This window comes from Sinocyclocheilus grahami, unplaced genomic scaffold (genome assembly GCF_001515645.1).
Source record: "Sinocyclocheilus grahami isolate Dianchi unplaced genomic scaffold, SAMN03320097.WGS_v1.1 scaffold106.1, whole genome shotgun sequence".
NCBI lineage: Eukaryota > Metazoa > Chordata > Actinopteri > Cypriniformes > Cyprinidae > Sinocyclocheilus > Sinocyclocheilus grahami.
In genome coordinates, this window is record NW_015505285.1 from 348,969 (window position 1) to 366,898 (window position 17,930).

The 17,930-nt window shown below is 37.8% G+C and overlaps 3 protein-coding genes across 4 annotated transcripts in view; 2 read left to right on the forward strand and 1 right to left on the reverse strand.

Moving 5' to 3' along the window:
- The window catches only part of vti1b (vesicle transport through interaction with t-SNAREs 1B), a 16,204-nt gene extending 10,489 nt beyond the window's left edge, over nt 1-5,715 (forward strand). For both annotated transcript variants that reach the window (XM_016276725.1, XM_016276726.1), the window contains exons 5-7: nt 4,628-4,801; nt 4,941-5,002; nt 5,107-5,715. In XM_016276725.1, coding sequence (XP_016132211.1) covers nt 4,628-4,801; nt 4,941-5,002; nt 5,107-5,200 — 330 coding nt within the window. In that variant the 3' untranslated portion in view covers nt 5,201-5,715. The remainder of the gene's footprint in view (nt 1-4,627; nt 4,802-4,940; nt 5,003-5,106) is intronic.
- A 3,513-nt stretch (nt 5,716-9,228) lies between these two features.
- On the reverse strand, nt 9,229-13,755 carry arg2 (arginase 2). The gene is made up of 8 exons (XM_016276723.1): nt 13,331-13,755; nt 13,166-13,238; nt 11,849-12,023; nt 11,320-11,479; nt 11,038-11,132; nt 10,613-10,717; nt 10,174-10,310; nt 9,229-10,088 (listed from the first exon to the last, which is right to left on the reverse strand). Exons 1-8 carry the CDS (start codon nt 13,439-13,441, stop codon nt 9,901-9,903), a joined length of 1,044 nt encoding a protein of 347 aa, XP_016132209.1. The 5' UTR covers nt 13,442-13,755; the 3' UTR covers nt 9,229-9,900.
- Nucleotides 13,756-15,297: 1,542 nt separating this feature from the next.
- Nucleotides 15,298-17,930, forward strand: part of LOC107588581 (RNA-binding protein 25-like) — a 14,153-nt gene continuing 11,520 nt past the window's right edge. Inside the window, exons 1-6 of the mRNA XM_016276722.1 lie at nt 15,298-15,480; nt 15,694-15,802; nt 15,888-15,937; nt 16,280-16,453; nt 16,908-16,965; nt 17,309-17,469. Of these exons, the coding sequence (XP_016132208.1) occupies nt 15,712-15,802; nt 15,888-15,937; nt 16,280-16,453; nt 16,908-16,965; nt 17,309-17,469 (534 nt within the window). The 5' untranslated portion in view covers nt 15,298-15,480; nt 15,694-15,711. The remainder of the gene's footprint in view (nt 15,481-15,693; nt 15,803-15,887; nt 15,938-16,279; nt 16,454-16,907; nt 16,966-17,308; nt 17,470-17,930) is intronic.

Here is a 17,930-nt window from a genome sequence, read left to right on the forward strand (position 1 = left end):
GCATAATAAAAGCTCTGCTGCTTTCGAGCCGTGTGTCACGCTCGTTCAGCGGCCTCGTTTCGCTTCGACGGCTTTCAGCCTCACCCTGCTTCATTCTACTACGTTAATAAATCATTAGCTCATCCATGAACATGATTTCTGCCCGAGTCCCGTCGGATTGCATTGGCTGTGGGGATGAAGACCACAACTCCCATGATTCCACTCAGTCACAGTGTCATCAGACTATACCTTTGTCTCTTTGTTTATTTTGAATACGCGCCCTCTAGTGACGAAAATTACATTTTGTGCCTTTAATGATGGGAAAGTTTCATGATATTCTGTTATTAAAATATTTTGGCATTGACACAGTACTGTTGTATAAAAAATATATACTTTTAAATAGTGACAACCTTGAGGACATTTGCAGATGCTATTATCCAATGCGACAATCAAATAAGGAAACATAACAAGCAACTGATCACAAAGCCAACTGTATTCATAGTAGTATACCATGCCAAGTTTATTAGAAATCTAGATGAGGAAACAAAATTGTGATGGTCTCAGCAGATTGGGTGTAGGTTGACAGCTCATTTAACCAGAGAGGAGCAGAGAAGGTGAAGGTTTTGAATGATTTGCATTCAATTTGTGTTTAGTTTGAATTATAGACTGTTGTACTATTGAATTTTAGACAACAGGTGGCAGTAGTGCTTCAGACAACCAGTGACAGTCTGCCTTGTCAGGACATACAAACCAGTCAGTGTCAAGTGTTTTGAATCAATCGCATTGTCTGTACAAGTTACTATTGTTGCATTGTACTGCTGTTAGATTGTATATGACATTACTGTAATTTAAATGTGAAATGTAAGTATATGCAACTCTACAAAACAATTACACAGGACATTAGCTCATTCATATTATTCTTTCTTGCACTATTCTGTTCAAAAGTCTGGGGTCAGTGAGATTTTTAAAAAGAAGTTAATGCTTTTAAAAAGCACGGATGCTTTAAGTTGATTCAAAATAGACAGTGAAGACATTTATAATGTTATAAAGAATTTATACTTATTTTTGTATTTTTCATCAAATAAATGCTGATTTGGGTTAACATAACAGACTTCTTACAAAAATATAAAAAAAACTTTTTGACCCCAGATTTTGAATGATAGTGTATGTAAATACACAGTAACATGAGAACCGACTGACCGCCTCTTCTGAGTTTATCAGTGAATATGTGATGTCTCTCGCAGCTTCAGGGCATGGAACAGGAGCTGTTTGGTGCTCCATCATCCTTCCGAACCCCCATGTCAACAAAGATTCGACTGTACCGACGAGATCTGGCCAAACTGCAGAGAGAAATACGCCTCTCAGCAACACCTGGGTTTTCTAGTCACATTGGAGATGGCAGACAAGGCATTTATGCCAATCAGAATGACCAGAGTGTGAGTTGAGTATTATCAGTCCTTCACGAAAAGGAGATATCTATCTATCTATCTATCTATCTATCTATCTATATCTAGTCAATAATGAAAATTCTGTCATGAATTACACACACTCGGGCACATTTGAAAAGGTTATGGTTTTGTTTTAAATGCTTCATGGTGGAAGAAGGTCATACATCGAGGCTAAGCAAATGATGACAGTTTTCTGTTTTTGTTGTACTGACCCTTCAGAGAGCAAATGTATATAGTGAGAAATTTGTGTTACTGAGGATAGACAAATTTTACCATCTTTGATTTGATTTACACAGAAAACATTTGTCGTCTTTCTTGCTGCTTCATATGCTTCAGTTGTGTTTGATTTCAAGCTAAATTTATGCTTTCTTGGTCACGACTTGATTTCTAGAAATTTTCAACATCTTTCAAGTTGGATCTAGTTCTCATCCAGCTAGAAATGGCTACAAAACAACCCCCCTTTTGCACCACCACAAATGGGTATTCCTACAGGACGCACATAGATCTCTATCTTCCCTGTGTGTTTTTTAATGACACACCTTAAAGTTGCTTGCATTCCACAAGTTACGTGATTCACAGTAACAGTCTGCTCACCTCAGGCTACAGGTAATGCTGTTATGAAGTTTGTTTATATATCGCTTTTTACAACATATACACTACCAGTCAACAGTTTTTGAACAGTAAGATTTTTAATGCTTTTTAAAGAAGTCTCTTCTGCTCACCAAGCCTGCATTTATTTGATCCAAAGTACAGCAAAAACAGTAACATTTTGAAATATTTTTACTATTTAAAATAACTGCTTTCTATTTGAATATATTTGAAAATGTAATTTATTCCTGTGATTTCAAAACTGAATTTTTTAGCATCATTACTCCAGTCATATGATCCTTCAGAAATCATTCTAATATTCTGATTTGCTGCTCAAAAAACATTTATTATTATTATGTTGAAAACAGCAGATTGAGTAGATTTTTTTTCTGTTGTTTCTTTTGATGAATAGAAAGTCCAGAAGAACAGCATTTATCTGAAATAGAAATCTTTTGTAACATTATAAATGTCTTTATCATCAGTTTTGATCAATTTAAAGCATCCTTGCTAAATAAAAGTATTAATTTCTATAACCCCCCCCCCCCAAAAAAAACAAAAGCTTTTTATTTCAGATAAATTATTGGATCTTTCTTTAAAAAAAATTTACTCAACTGTTTTAAATATTGATAATAATAATACATTTTTCGTGAACAGCAAATCAGCATATTAGAATGATTTCTGAAGGGTCATGTGACACTGAAGACTGCAGTGATGATGCTGAAAATGTAGATTTGATCACAGGAATAAATTACATTATATATTTGTATATATGCGCAATGTCCAGGCGGTGAGACTTACACTATTACAAAACATTTCACGTCACTAGAATTGTTTCCAAATCTCTTTCTGAGAATATACTGTGTCAAATATATATATATTATATTCAAATAGAAAGCAGTTATTTTAAATAGTAAAAAGATTTCACAATATTACTGCTTTTGCGGTAATTTGGATCAAATAAATGCAGGCTTGGTGAGCAGAAGAAAATTCATAAAAAAAAAGTCACTGTTCAAAAACCTTTGACTGGTAGTGTATTGTTTAATGTATTCAGTTTAGTAGACACAGCAAACGTATTTCAAATATTACAACTTGTGCTTATGATTACAATATAAGGATCATATTTAACAGTTGTGTATATTGATCAAATGTTAGTGTCAGTGTTATGTAATTATGAAAAATAAAACTGGTTACCTAGGATCTAAAACAGATCCAACTGGTTTGCTATAAACACACAAAACACAACTCTACAAACAAAGATTCCTGTTGCACTGGAATGGAGCGATTTTTCTCTATTGCGTACGCACAAGGTTGCCTTGAGCAAGGTCATGCATTATGTCCAAAGAGTCCTGTTTCTAAACTATTTGAAACTGAGGAAGTGAAGGTCATCAGAAAGGCCTGAAAAGAAGAGAATATGCTTCCTTTTGAGTGGACATTTATGAGTATTTTTTTATGTGTGTGTTTGAGCACTTGGCATTCAATGGCAGTCAAAAGAGCAATAGTCAGCAACAATTACGGCTCACTTTTTCATCAGTCTTAAGTTCGATTCATATTTTTCCCATAATTTTTTTTAAGTCGTCTTTCTTCAGTAAGACATTCTAGACAAGACAAGTTTTGAACCACATCAATCAGCACTGAGATAAATTACAGCATTATATAATTTGAATCCAAGCCAAAAAAGTATTTGAAAATCAAACAACAATACAAAGACTCATCCCATGATGCATTGTGAATAAAGTAAATGAACCATGAACAAGGATACATTATATAACTATTATATAATATTATATTATGTATTATATAATATTTTTAATTACACTATATAAGTCTATTATAATTTAAAATTTCTATCTATATTTATTATTATTTTATTTTTTATTATTATAAATATATCTATAATTATCTTTATCTTTTTAGCTATATATACATATACACATACATATTTGTAGATTGATAGATTTGGCAAAGAATGGCTGTACAAATTTATTCTATTTAATCAACTGTAATCTATCAATATATTGTTTTTATGGTAGGTCTATCTTAAAATTTGTACTTACAATGCTTCAAAACTATTGGAATAACTATTTTAAGACCATTTTCAAAATATTTAGGCAAGTCAAGGTTGTTGTCTGCCTTGACTGCAATCTTTAGAATTCCCAAAGTTTTGGACTTGGTTTTCTTCTAGCCAGTTAGATGTACTAGCCTTCTCTTCATTATTAGCTAAATAGAAGATCTTATTTCTATGAAAGTCCACCAAACCTCCTGGTATCTGTCAATGGCTTGTAGGTACTGTCTTTTCTGAAGCTGGAAAAGATAAGATGTTCCTGGTAGTGCAGCTCTGGTTCTTCTTTCCATGATAAATGCCAACGCTTCATAACATATTTTCACTCCCTTGCCTGCTGACTAAATTGTTTGACTGTTATGATTATGAATTTCACTTTCCAATCAATAAAAAATTTGAACAAAAAACTGAAAATTGTGCTCTGTTGAAGTAATGTCTGTTTTTCATGTCAGTAAGTATGAGTGAATATGGTTTACACTGGTATTATAAACGAGTATGCTGCAGGTCTTAGTTAAACAGTGACTAATTTTTGAATTGTTGTTTGTTTTTGCAGACTCATCTGCAGTCTCAGCGTGCTTTGCTTATCCAGGGGACAGAGTCTCTAAATAATGCGTCAAAGAGTATTGAGCGAAGTCAATGGATTGCGGCAGAGACGGACCAGATTGGCACAGACATCATCGAGGAGCTCGGAGAACAGAGAGAACAACTGGACCGCACCAGAGACAGAGTAAGGGAGAGATATCTTGACCAGCGCCCATTGTTATTGTTGTTGAACAAGCAGATATTAAAACTGCACAAGCAAAATGTTCTTCTTCTCTTTCTCTGCTCTTACCCTCCCAATTTCTCTTCTCTTACTCCATCATCAGTTGGTTCACACTGGCGAGAACCTGAGCCGCAGCAGGAAAATAATGCGCGCAATGTCCAGGCGGTGAGACTTACACTATTACGAAACATTTCACGTCACTAGAATTGTTTTCAAATCTCTTTCTGAGAATATACTGTGTCAAACCTCTTCCTTTCCTGTCATTACAGACTGGTGACTAACAAACTGCTACTATCAGTCATTATCATCATGGAGCTGGCCATCTTGGCAGGGGTGGTTTACTTGAAGTTCTTTCGCAAGTAGGCAATGAGACACACAAGACTGTATAAGACTTCACCTTTCCCTCTTCTTATTTCTGATGATCATGGGTGTCTGGCCCAATGACAGTGTGCTGGATGCTTTTGAGACTGTGAGTGTCACATGGACGTGTATGGGTGGTTATTTTAAGCGCTAAACTGTATTAGCGTAAATACTGCTCAGAGTGAAAAGAACATTCAGACTGCTGGAGGATAAGGATCTGTACAAAGATGGCGTGATGGGTTTACCCCATTTTTAGCTGTCTTGAACAAGGTGCCATATCTAGTGGATGTATGGATGGACAGTGTAAACAGAAGGATCCAGCGAAAGGAGTGACAAATAATATATATTCAACCTGTCTGCATTTTTACACACCTCAATCGTTTTAAAGTAATGGAACGCTTAAAAATGATAATTATGTCATCATTCACTCACACTAATTCCATTCCAAACCTTTCATTGTTCATACAGTGAAAGTCAATGGGGTCCAAAACAGCACTGGACCCCACTGACTTTCATTGTATGAACAAAAATTCATTCTTCAAAATGTCTTCTTTTCTCACAGGCTGGGAATGACATGGGGGTGAGTAAATCATGACCGATTTTTCATTTCTGAGTGAACTGTCCCTTTAAGTGAAATTTAAACAAAATTAACTTGATAGAATTACATTATGTAATAGACTTTTTTTTGTGACAAGTGTTAACATGGCATTTAAGGTTACAGCTCTTGGGTTTCATTCTAGAAAATGGGTGTGCTTTCCTTTAGCTTTTCCTCCAATCAGTCAAAACAGAGCTGAGTGTACTCCAGGCCGAGAGAATGACAGCTATAAACATGCATGTCACTTGCTTTACAAGCCCTGGTTGGAAGAGAAAGGGGTGTGTTTAGCCTGTCAGAGAGGGGGTAGAGATTACTGTAAACATGACTGAGAATAAAGTGACACCAACACCTGCTTTAGTGGAAATACCAGTGTCCAGTGCTATCGGGTCACCTTGACATACTGACTTTTTGCCAGCTGACTGATGGCATTTCTAGTCGTGTTAGGGCAAAACAGCAGAAGTATCAGTGGAGAGCAGTCATTCACAGTTGTGTGTTTGTCATTGATCTGAGGTGTGAGCAGGTCATTCACCTGTTATGCATCGTTTATAATCCCCATCACATTTTATGCTGTCATGATGGGATTATATGTGGGGAGTAGCATCAGTTGTTGACTGAGTTATTAATTTATTTTTTATTATTTATTAGTGTCACTTACTAATAAATTGCAAGTGAACATTGCTGTTACTAATATTTAGGTTGAATGATTTGAGCAATTCAACTTTAGTAATAGCAATAAATTAGTTTACTAATCAAATGAGTAAACCTAGGTGTCTAAAATGAAAAAAATCCACATTGTTTAATAGGTGTCTGAATAGCCTTCCAATGAAGTAAGTATTAAATTAAGCTTAATCTCTAATCTAAATGCTCGTTTTGTCATAATATTACAAAATTAAATGATTAATTAAATGTGAAAATTGCGAAACATAAAAAGTCCAGAATACGATTATAAGGTCTGCATATCTTCCAAATACTTTTTTAATGTAAATACTTTTTTATTAAATAATAATGAATGATTACTTAGCCTAACTGTTTAAGAACTGCTGATCAAACTTACAGTTTTAGTATTTAACATTTTTTAGCATTCACCAAAAAATAACCAAACATAACTTGTCATTCTAAACTGAGATATAATGGAGAAACTGAGTTTCTTTAATTTTATTATGTTCTTTAAATCTGTAGGGATTAATGGTGGAACATAGTTACAGGACTAGGGTATTGGGGGCCAGGAATGCGATTTCGACTGAAGCAGTGATTTATACAAGGGGTCCAGAATCCCTAGGGGCCTATTAGGAGATAAGTGTCCTTAGAAACTCAGCAAAAAAGAAACATCCCTTTTTCTGAATGAAAATTCAAATAAGCTTATGGTTTTCAATTTTTTTTGATGAACCATAAACAATTATTGCACATGCACCTGTGGAACAGTCTTTAAGGCACTTAACAGTTTACAGGCGGAAGAAAATTAATGCCACAGTTCCAATAACTTAGGACAACTTGGCTGATTGTGCTTGTAATGCCAGACCACATGTGACCATATGTATCACCAGATGTGTTCGAGAAAGACTGAAGTAACATCTCAGCAAGAACGGGCAAATCTTTTTTAGTCCATTAAGATGAGATGTTCTGTAGTACAGTGGAGAATAAGTATTAGAGAACAACCTACAATTTCCTAAATTACAAGGTCACTGTTTAGTTTTATTGGAGGTTATCCTAACAAGAGTAAAATATATTCTGAAGCACAGTATAGAAAACATATTTGAGATATTTGAAAAAGAACACATCAAACTTAGAGTACACTTTCAGATACCTTCCAGTTATTGGTGTTAATCTGGCACCTTGTGCAAATGTCCTTAATCATCTGACAAACCCTATTTAACTGGCAGCCTAACTTTCCAGTTTTTACTGACTTTGCAAGATGGTGAGCCATTCTAAAGTGACGCAAACCCTTCTGTAGCAGGTTGTCCAGATGAAGGCCAACAGCAGCCATAGCAAGAAAAGTTGGTCATTCCAAATCTGTGAGTTCTCAAATATTGCCTCTTTACAATGTCACTAACTCATTTAAGTCCTTCAAAAAGGCAGGTAGTCCACGAAAGACAAATGCACGAGAGGACAGGATAATGTGGAAAATCTCAATGGGGAGTCAGTTCGACACTAAAGCTGGAATGGCTTGCCAGTTCAGCGCTGAACAGGGTAAGGATCTCTCTCGGCATGTCTCAAGAGAATTTGGACTGTAAGCCCACTCTGCAGAGACCAAACTTTTCTTCAGCAGAAAGAATCAAAAGGCTCGATTAACCTTTGCTGAGGAGCATACATTTATTTGGGTCCGATTAGGAACATTATGTTTGGTGTCAAACTGGGGAAAAACTGAACCCAAAGTGTGTAAAGAAGTCAGTGAAAGGTGGAGGAGGAAGTGTCACGGTTTGGGGGATGTTTTCTGCAGCAGGATTTGGGCAGAGAGAATGCAAATGTTTATCAGAACCCCCTGTGGCAACATGCAGTTCCTTCTCTGCATTCGTGACCCAATCAGCCTGCAATTTTCATGCAGGACAGTGCTCTGTCACACAGCAAAATGGGCAAAGCAGTTCTTTGAAGCTGAAAACTTTGAAATAATGAAATGGGCAGCCCAGAGTCCTGATCTAAACCCAACTGAAAATCCTTGGTGACAAAGTTATGCTAAGAAACCCTCTACAGTCACCACACTCTGGAAGAGATTGGAAGAAGAGTGGACCAAGATCACACCAACACAGTGTGAGAAACTAGCTATGTCCTGCGGCCACAGATGTGCTGAAGTCATTCAACGCAAGGGCCTCTACACGTCCTAATTTCTGACTGCTGTAACCTTCAGAAATGTTAGTTGTAATCTTTCTTCATGCTAGTGGTTACTGTTCTCAGTGGTGTAGAGTTTTTGTTGAAATGCCTTGGTTATTTTGTAAAACACTGTTCTACTAGCATGGTGTAGCCACAACTAAAATTCCTTCCAATTTTGAATGAATTTTACACTTAAAGTCTTATTAAATTGTTCTCTAATTTTGATCTCCACTGTACATAAAGCAGCTGGTGGACACACCACATACTGACTGCTACTTTTGATATTGTTCATCAGATGTCTGTGAAACATGTTCCATGTATGTCTCCGTTATTGAATCTTTTTTATTTTCATTTAAATATTAGGTTGTTTCTGTCAAGTGGATATAAACTAACAAACAAGAAGTTCTGGATTATAATGAAATATTATTTTAGGTTTAAGATTATTCATGAAGATTTTCATTTGATGTGGTCATCAGTCAACCTAATGAATCAAAGATGAGTCACAGTCTGTCTCCAGTACATTTGTTTATTGCAACAAAACATTTTTACTGAAACAGAAAAATGTGACAAATCAAACTACCCTTCCCTAAGAAGATACTGGTGGTAAATTCAGATCTGAAAGGGTGTTCAAAATCCATTCATACATGATTTTTCAAAGGTTTATTTAAATAGATATGAAAATTACTAAAACAACTTACTTCAAATGCGCTATTCAAAAAAGATCACTCAGTTTCAACCCAACCAAAACTGTAGGATTAAATTAGCCATTAAAAGCAGTCCTACTATACAAAAACAAACAAACAGACATAGAAATACAATAAAAAACAGTTCTGGTCCAAAAGTGCAAACATGTTCCAAATTAAAGGAAAATCAATCAGTCCACCACAGTAAAGAGTCATCTCAGCCTGCAAAAATATGTTAAGCACATTTGCTTTTAGTTCACTTTTTCCTGCAGTAAGTCCCAGAGAATAATCAGGGTTACCCACTAATCCCTTAACAGCTGACAAATGTTAAAAAATACTTTTGTTTCTGCTATATTAGTCCTCAAACTGAGAATCCAGATCTCAGCTCTTTTTTAGCCAAAGCAAAATTAGTGGTAGGTATAATAAAATAAATCTCACCCATGTGCTTATAGCAGCACTTCATCAGTGAGGTGACAATTTTGTTGACCAAGACTACAGTAACCTTCAAATTCTATCTTTAGTCTTGTGCTCAGTCTCTGCAAACCCTTCAATGTCGTTCTTTTAGACTTTGGAATGCAAAGTGGTTGGTTTGTCAAAGTCCTCCATGAATATCTTGTGCTCTAAAGCCGCAGCTCGGTGTCCTCTTTTGGTTCTGGAATCTTTGGGAAGGCGATGTGTGCACCTTCACGTGTCTGACCGAGAGCAGATGCGATGACATCAACGGCTAGGCTAGTTGTGGCCTCCACAGCCTCAGGTGTCGCTCCTAGTGTGGGGTTCACTTCAACCACATCCATCACAGACAGTAAACCTGTGTAGTACGGAACAAAACATATTAGCATCAAAGGATTTATTTGATTTCAAAGTCATCCGTTATGTGAATGGTAGATCTGTACCTGTGTTATGGATCTCCTCTGTTATGTAGATGCCCTCTCTATAGGTCAGTCCTCCATTAACGGGAGTTCCAGTGGCGGGAGCCAGGGATGGGTCAAATGCATCGATGTCAAAGCTGAGATGGATTGGCCTTTGTTTCCTGATATAAAAAAATAAGAGTGACAAATTACATAAATTGTTTGATTGTGATGTAGTGTACCCAGATTAAACAGAGATTAAGTGTTACATTGTATTTAAAGGTGACATTAAACACGCAAGTCAGGTTAAATAAGGCCGCTTGTGAGCTCTCCAGAAAACTACACTGCCCCATTTACAGAGTTCAATAGCACACAGAAGGACTACATGGAGAATAAACAGCAACATGCAATTTGCTGCTAGTTGTTTACAGACGCACCACTACTAGTTAAATAAGTGTGTATGCTTTTCGCAATATCACTATACCTTGCTAAGAGGTGATCCAAAGTGACCTCCATTACCCTCTGAATGCCCATTCTGTCAATATCCCGCATGGAGAAATATTGGATTCCCAAGGTCTTCAGGATTATGCTGAGAGAGAGCGAGAGAGAGCAATCAAATCAAAATTGATTAGTAGAATAAATTAGTGATGCTGTTTTCTCTTTCTCTTAATATATGCATTACACACACATAGTTTATGCATTATAGTGGATTCACCACTGAATTGTGTCCAATTTAGTCTCATGTTGACTTCATCATAAACATTTGATTTTGTGCCCTCTTGGTGGTTACAGGTAATGTCACTTGTATAAATAGCCTATGGATTGTCACAATTGATGATTTAGTAGCATAGGCTTTAGAGAACAGGCAACAGGTGCCAAATCCTGGATGACAGAACATGATGTGCTTACTGCTCGCCTGGATCCACATCTCTGAGGCCGATGTAGACCAGATCTCTGGCAGACAGGAAGGGCTTCATCCAGGAAAATCCAGGAACTTCTGGCATCTGCAGGTAAGCAAGCAGAAGACAATGGATTTAGACGTTCTAAATGGTTTTCTGGAGCCAAATTACTTGTAAGTGGAAAATCCATGTACAAGCGTTACCTCTTTTGAGAAAGGAATCATGTCAGAGATTCTATGATATAACATTTCTTTTAACTGTTGATGTAATTTTGTGCATGAATGCTAATTACCTTGTTCTGCAGGTCCTTGAGTAAGAATGCTACAGACTGGCCATGGAGGTTTCCAGAAGGTGAAGTCAGAGGAGTGTTGATATCTGCGTGAGCGTCCACCCATATCAGACACAGGTCAGGGCACTGCTGAGCATGACCTTCCACTGAACCAATCGCCAAGCTGCACGGAAGAAAGCATTACAGATGTTAATGTTTGATGATTTGGGCCTTTAATAGAACAAATTCAACAGATTTAGATTACATTGAATTTTTTCATTTGTTTTGATTGGAAATTTTTTAGATTAAGCTAGCTGGAAATACAAACAGCGTCTTGAGTGTAAAGACAAACCTTGACCTTTCAGAAACAAAGTGATAAAGCTGGTCTCAGTTTAGCCAGAGTGCTACAACATTCATTTGTGCTTGTGCCAAAAAGACATAAATGGAAAGACTAGTGGAATAAGTAACTAATTATTAAAAGTGTGTATTTTTACCCCGAGATTTTACATTAAAAAAAAAAGTAAGACTTTAGATAAAGAAAAAATTGGTGTACCTATGGTCTCCCCCCAGCATGATGCAGGTGTGTCCCGCCCCCACCGCACCGCTCACAGCTCCGGACAGCAGCTGATTGGCACGTCCAACTGTGCGTGGGAACGGCACATGCATGAAGTGCTCATCTTTTTCCAGATGCTTGAAGGTCAGGTCTCCAAAATCATGCACAGCGTAGTCTACAAGAAGACAGGACATATAAATAAACTAATGACATGTCAAGGTTTTCTTCACATGACCATTACAATGAACATTGGTCTTAAAGCTTCCACAGTTTCTGCCTACTCTGACCAAGCACATGCTTCTTTCTAAGACCGTTTGGTTGACAGGTCACAGTTCTGTCACTGAATCCCAGCATGAATCTGACCATGTAGTGTCATATAGAAATGTAGGTAGGAGCCCCCATAGGTGGACACTGATGAAGGTCTAAACAGCTGATGGGGCCCAGGTTGACAGAACCAGACCAGCCGCGGTGACTTCGTGACAGTGTTGAATTACTTATCAGATTTTAAATGACCAATGATGGACTTGCATACCATCAATCTAAACAGCTGATGGGGCCCAGGTTGACAGAACCAGACCAGCCACGGTGACTTCGTGACAGTGTTGAATTACTTATCAGATTTTAAATGACCAATGATGGACTTGCATACCATCACAAGTTCCCTACTGCGCCATCCCCACTAAAGTCTATTGTGAATGATAATACCCTATTGTTATGTGCTGCGGCAGGTCGTCTCACAGCATCTCTGAATGTGTGGAGGAACTGCAGTGACTCACGCACAGACTGTACATTATATCTACCCCTCCCTTTCTCTCTCACTGCGGCTAGACAACCTCCAAAACTTCTTCACTGACCGAAACGCTTTCACTTACAGTATTCCAGTCATAAAATACTACAGCGGCAGCCAAACTATTATTGCTAATTTGCTGCATAAAACAGATGGTGAAGTGTCAATTCATTCTCGTTTGGACAGCTGGATGATGTAACAGTGTAACAGATAATCCAGCGCCCGCCACGAATTTATTTAAAGAGATAGTTCACCCCGTACAACGAAAATGGTCACGCTTAGTTAAAGTCTAATATATTTACCTTCTTGTTTCAAACATGCATGACTTCTTTACAAAATTATTTAAAAAGCAGGATGACAACCTCACTTGGTCATCCTGCAACTTTCAATGCATCGAAAAATGATACAATAAGTGACTGTTACTTAAGCGGTCAGGTGAATTATCCCTTGAGAGTATATTAATAATAACGTTATCTACCTATATCTATCTAGCTAGAGAGAGACAGATACTACTGGTGTGAGTTACTTACCGAGATTTGAAAGTCTCTCCACCAAACCCGCATCCCGGATGGCTTTGGGTCCATGTTCCACCCCTCTCCTTTTCTGAGTAAAAATCGTAAAAATACCGTCACATCACTAAATTATACATCGGTGAGTTTGTGTGAGTTCTAATTAAATAAATCTATATTTCTTACCTGTCCTTTGGAAAACGGAGCTCCCAAAATGGCAACAGATTGCGACCGGTTCTGCTGGCAGGAACTCAACGTGGATCTCAATAATCTAGACAGTGGTCCTCTCAAGGCCATGCTGACTCAACCGGAGAGTTCTGAGATAAAATATAAAAAACGCAGGGGAAGGTTGCAAACGAATAGTCTGTCGCCCGATGTGGCTTGCACTCTTCTGGCTGGCTGTTGAATCTCAAAGAACTGCCACGACGTTTTTCTTTAAGTCTGCCACTTAATTCATATTCATGAGTTGGTGAATAGCGGAAGGTAGAGCTCAAAGCCACACGCTTTGGGTGAAATCTCGAGACCGCCCCCCAAAATCTAACAATCCTCCAGCATCCAATTGTTTTAGACAGCTTCGTCCGCTCAGTGCGCTGTGAACCACGTTTTTCTATTCATAGAGCGGGCAAACCTGCGTCACACCCGATGACACACCTTCCTCCCAGCCAATCAGAAGCTCCGCCTTCGTGGGTTTGTTTCGATGAGCGTGGCTTTGGGCGAATGAGTGGCGTGAGAGATGGGGTGCTTTTTTTGTGGTGTTGGAAATTTCCATCTCTGCACTGCCGACTGCATATGTTTTTTTGGCTTGACTAATGTCTCGTCAACAAATTCCCATCGTACAGATACAGTGGATCAAAACAGATCCAGTGTGCATTGCATGGCTGCTTGACTGAATATTTATGTTCTATAGAAATGTCTGGAATACCGGTTTGATGAGGTGTGGCAAGTTGTTGACAACTTTGGCCTAATTTCAGTGTTTATATGTACTAGCAAACATATTTATAAACATTACTACATATTTATACATAATTCATTGAGATTTATTGATTGATCAGTTTAGCTAATCACTCATCTGTAATAAAGAATACATATATAGAGCGATTAGTAAATGGAGTCCATATTCTCTGCATTTTGGCTCCATCTGGTGGTTTTTTTTCCTGCATGGTTTCGCTGCTATCACAACCATATGGCAGAGTTACATGGCCATATTTAGCATTTAATGTCATGTCACTAGCAAACATATTGATAAACATTACTACATATTTATACATAATTCATTGAGATTTATTGATTGATCAGTTTAGCTAATCACTCATCTGTAATAAAGAATACATATATAGAGCGATTAGTAAATGGAGTCCATATTCTCTGCATTTTGGCTCCATCTGGTGGTCGAGTTTTTTTCCTGCATGGTTTCGCTGCTATCACAACCATATGGCAGAGTTACATGGCCATATTTAGCATTTAATGTCATGTTGAATTTGTGTTTATGTCAGACTGCCTTGGTAGTGCATTATTTGGGTGATATTATTGCGCTTTTGAAATAGTTTACTATTTCTGCAAAAAGAAAGTCAGCTGGACGTGTGGTGGCGCTGTAGCATTAATGTGATGTTGTTTGCTGTATATCAAAGCATTTCCGGAAATATTTTCTCGTTGGGCGGAATGTTTTTAGTATTTTTTCCTATGCACAAAAGTTCAATTCCTCTAGGGGCGCTTGCTGGCTCAAAATGCCGAATTTTCAATTCTATCACTTTCAAATCTCAGGATGATTTTTATTATACTGAGCACATTATCAATCTAAAAACGGTATTAAAATAAACCAATTAATTTAAACGATTTTTGTATCTGACACTGAAAAAAACACCATCCGCTTCATCTATAATAAAAAAAAAATGAATAAATCCTAAACAAATCCTGATTGGTCCGCGCTGAGAAAAGTATCAGGTACCACGTGACAAGGCCGTCCACGTGCTGCTTCATCAGCGTTCTTGACAACATTTAAACCCGAACTATCACACTTACAACTTTTGATAATCGACAAAGAGCAAATTCTCAGCGAACACTTGAGAAAGCATGAGAATTCTAATCGTTAACCCTCCATCATACCAGGTCACTAAGCCCCGCCCATCTTTACCAGCAGTTTCATGCTGACTTGCCATTCTTGTCGCTGACGATAGTTTTGGGATTTTCTATGGATGCTCTTTATTATCAGAGGAACGCATGACCAAATCAAAAGAGAAACATTAAATATTTCACTGAGCGTGGCGTTATATATCCATTCCTGTAGCGGATAGGAGGTCTTCTTATTTTTAGCGGCGTTGATACTAAAACCTTATTGGGTGAGTCTTAATCAATAGTAAATACAGAGGAAACATCTTTATTTTCCAGCTGGCCTCCTAGTTCAAGTAGGGTATAATGAAGTATAGAGATTTGTTGTGGATGCAATGCATGTTGGTTCGTATGATTCATATTATACCCAGGATGAAATCACAGTTAAGATGACTTTGTATGGCCAAACGCTCTTTGGAACTGACATAAAATCTCTCTGACAGATCGGTGTGCCAGCAGACATGTCGTTCCCTCATCTGAACCAGATAGCCCAGTTGCCCCCTGGCATTTCCCCCACACAGTTTGCTGGGTTTCCCACCACTGTTCCTACAGGCACGTCATGAAGATAAGAAATATGTATAGTCATATATATTGACATTGAAGTACTTAATCTTTGTTTATTTTTATTTTTCCTCAGCAAGTCCGATAATCCCAGTCCCTGTGGGAATGATGACTCCTTCTCCTGCGGTATGTCAAGAAACAGCTTAGACGTTTCTTTTGGTTTCCTTCATTTGTTTTGAATATTAACCCTGTTACCAGCCTGAGAATCATTTCCTGGAATATTTCCAAGAAAATCAGGTTTTACAATGTGCCATATATGCGTAATGTCTGTAGGCTATGTGCTATACACAGATCCTAAATACAGAGACCATACCAAATCTTCTGGTGCTTTACTCCTGACCATTTAAAATAATATGCATGCAAGCCTGTTATGCATCCAATTTCAGATGCATGGATCTGTCAGACAGATTGTGTTTATTATACTCTGTGCAGTTGTACTTTACTGTTTGTTCCTGAAATATGCTGCAGGTTTTGGTACAAACTGCAGTGCCAGTGGTTCAGAAGCTGACTAAGGACTCCATTGGCACCCGTAACAAGGACTCGGAGGAAGGTACGGGTAACAACACAGGACCGACCACCACAGTGTTTGTGGGAAACATCTCAGAAAAGGCCTCTGACATGTTGGTGCGGCAGTTGTTGGCGGTGAGTGTTTGAAATTTATTCTACAACTTTTATCTGCGCTGTAATATTAAATCTCTTAGACACATTACCTGTATAGAATTAGTTCTCTCCAGAAATAAAATGCTGTCATCTTTTACTCACTCTTATGTCATAGAGCACATCAATGGTAAACGGAAGTTCAAACTTACTTTCTTGACACATGAGAACCAATGAGGTTTGTTGCTGATTGATGTGCTCTATATGTATTGTGCTCTCATCAAAAATATCCTCACTTTTGTTTCAAAGGTAAATAAAAGGCATGTGAGTTTTGAGCAATATGAGGGTGAGTAAATAAGGACAACATTTAAATGTTCCTTGTAAGTTGATTAACACATTCTTTATTTGACCTGATGTTCATGGGAATGTCTGTGTTATGTTAGCTCAGAATTTTTTCATTGTCAGCTTGTCACAAAATACATTTTCCTCTCTTCTGCAGAAATGTGGTTTAGTCCTCAGCTGGAAAAGAGTCCAGGGGGCTTCTGGAAAACTGCAAGGTATAAAGAAAGACTATAATAATCATCAATGCATATTGTGTCAGTCTTTTGTAGTCCACCGTTATTGACAAAGATGTTATTGGTAAGTTCTAGCAATGCAGTTTTTTACAGACTTGGTATTTTCAAATTTAGTTTGACTATTTTAGGCCCAGCAGTTTAGATTTTTTTAAGGATCTCTATCCAAGATTGTGCTAGTATTTGTTAACATGGACTGTCTTAGGCAAACAGGAATATGTTTACAAAGATCAGACCTTCAGCTTTCTAAATTCATGTCATCTGTCCGCCCTGTCTGACCCAATGTTGTGAACTTCATACATTTTTATGTGTGTGTTTGTATGTGTAGCTTTTGGTTTCTGTGAGTACAAAGAGCCAGAGTCCACGCTGAGAGCTCTCCGACTGCTTCATGAGCTGCAAGTGGGTGATAAGAAGTTACTTGTGAAGGTGGATGCAAAGACCAAAGCACAGCTAGATACCTGGAAGGCCAGTCAGAGGAGACGAAATGGGGTAAACCAAAAAAATTTATACTTTCATTCAGCTAGGACACATTAAAGGGGTGGTTCATTGCGATTTCACTTTTTTAACGTTAGTTAGTGTGTAATGCTGCTGTTTCAGCATAAACAATATCTGCAAAGTTACGAAGCTGAAAGATCAATGCAAATGGAGATAACGTCTTTTAAAATTCTGGCAGTTTAAGGCCTACAAAAAACGGCTGGTAGGGACTACAACGAGTTACTTCCCGGGTTCGTGACATCACAAACCCAGATAAACCCTGCCCTCAGGAAAAGGCAGCAAAGGGGGTGAGGCCTGCGCTGCTTTAGAGAAGAGGAAGAGAAAACTAGAGGTGCACGTAAAAATCTATTCATATATGAATCGCGATTCTCTCTTCTAACGATTCTAATGGATTCACAAGATTCAAAATAAATGTTCTAAAGCAGCGGTTCTTAATACTGTTCCTCCCATCCCCT

Coding starts and splice junctions, on each gene's coding strand:
- arg2 (XM_016276723.1), bottom strand. CDS start 13,441: ATGGCCTTGAGAGGACCACTGTCTAGATTATTGAGATCCACGTTGAGT. Junction 13,239..13,330: donor CTCCGTTTTCCAAAGGACAG/GTAAGAAATATA, acceptor ATTTTTACTCAG/AAAAGGAGAGGGGTGGAACA. Junction 10,311..10,612: donor TTGGATCACCTCTTAGCAAG/GTATAGTGATAT, acceptor TTTTTATATCAG/GAAACAAAGGCCAATCCATC.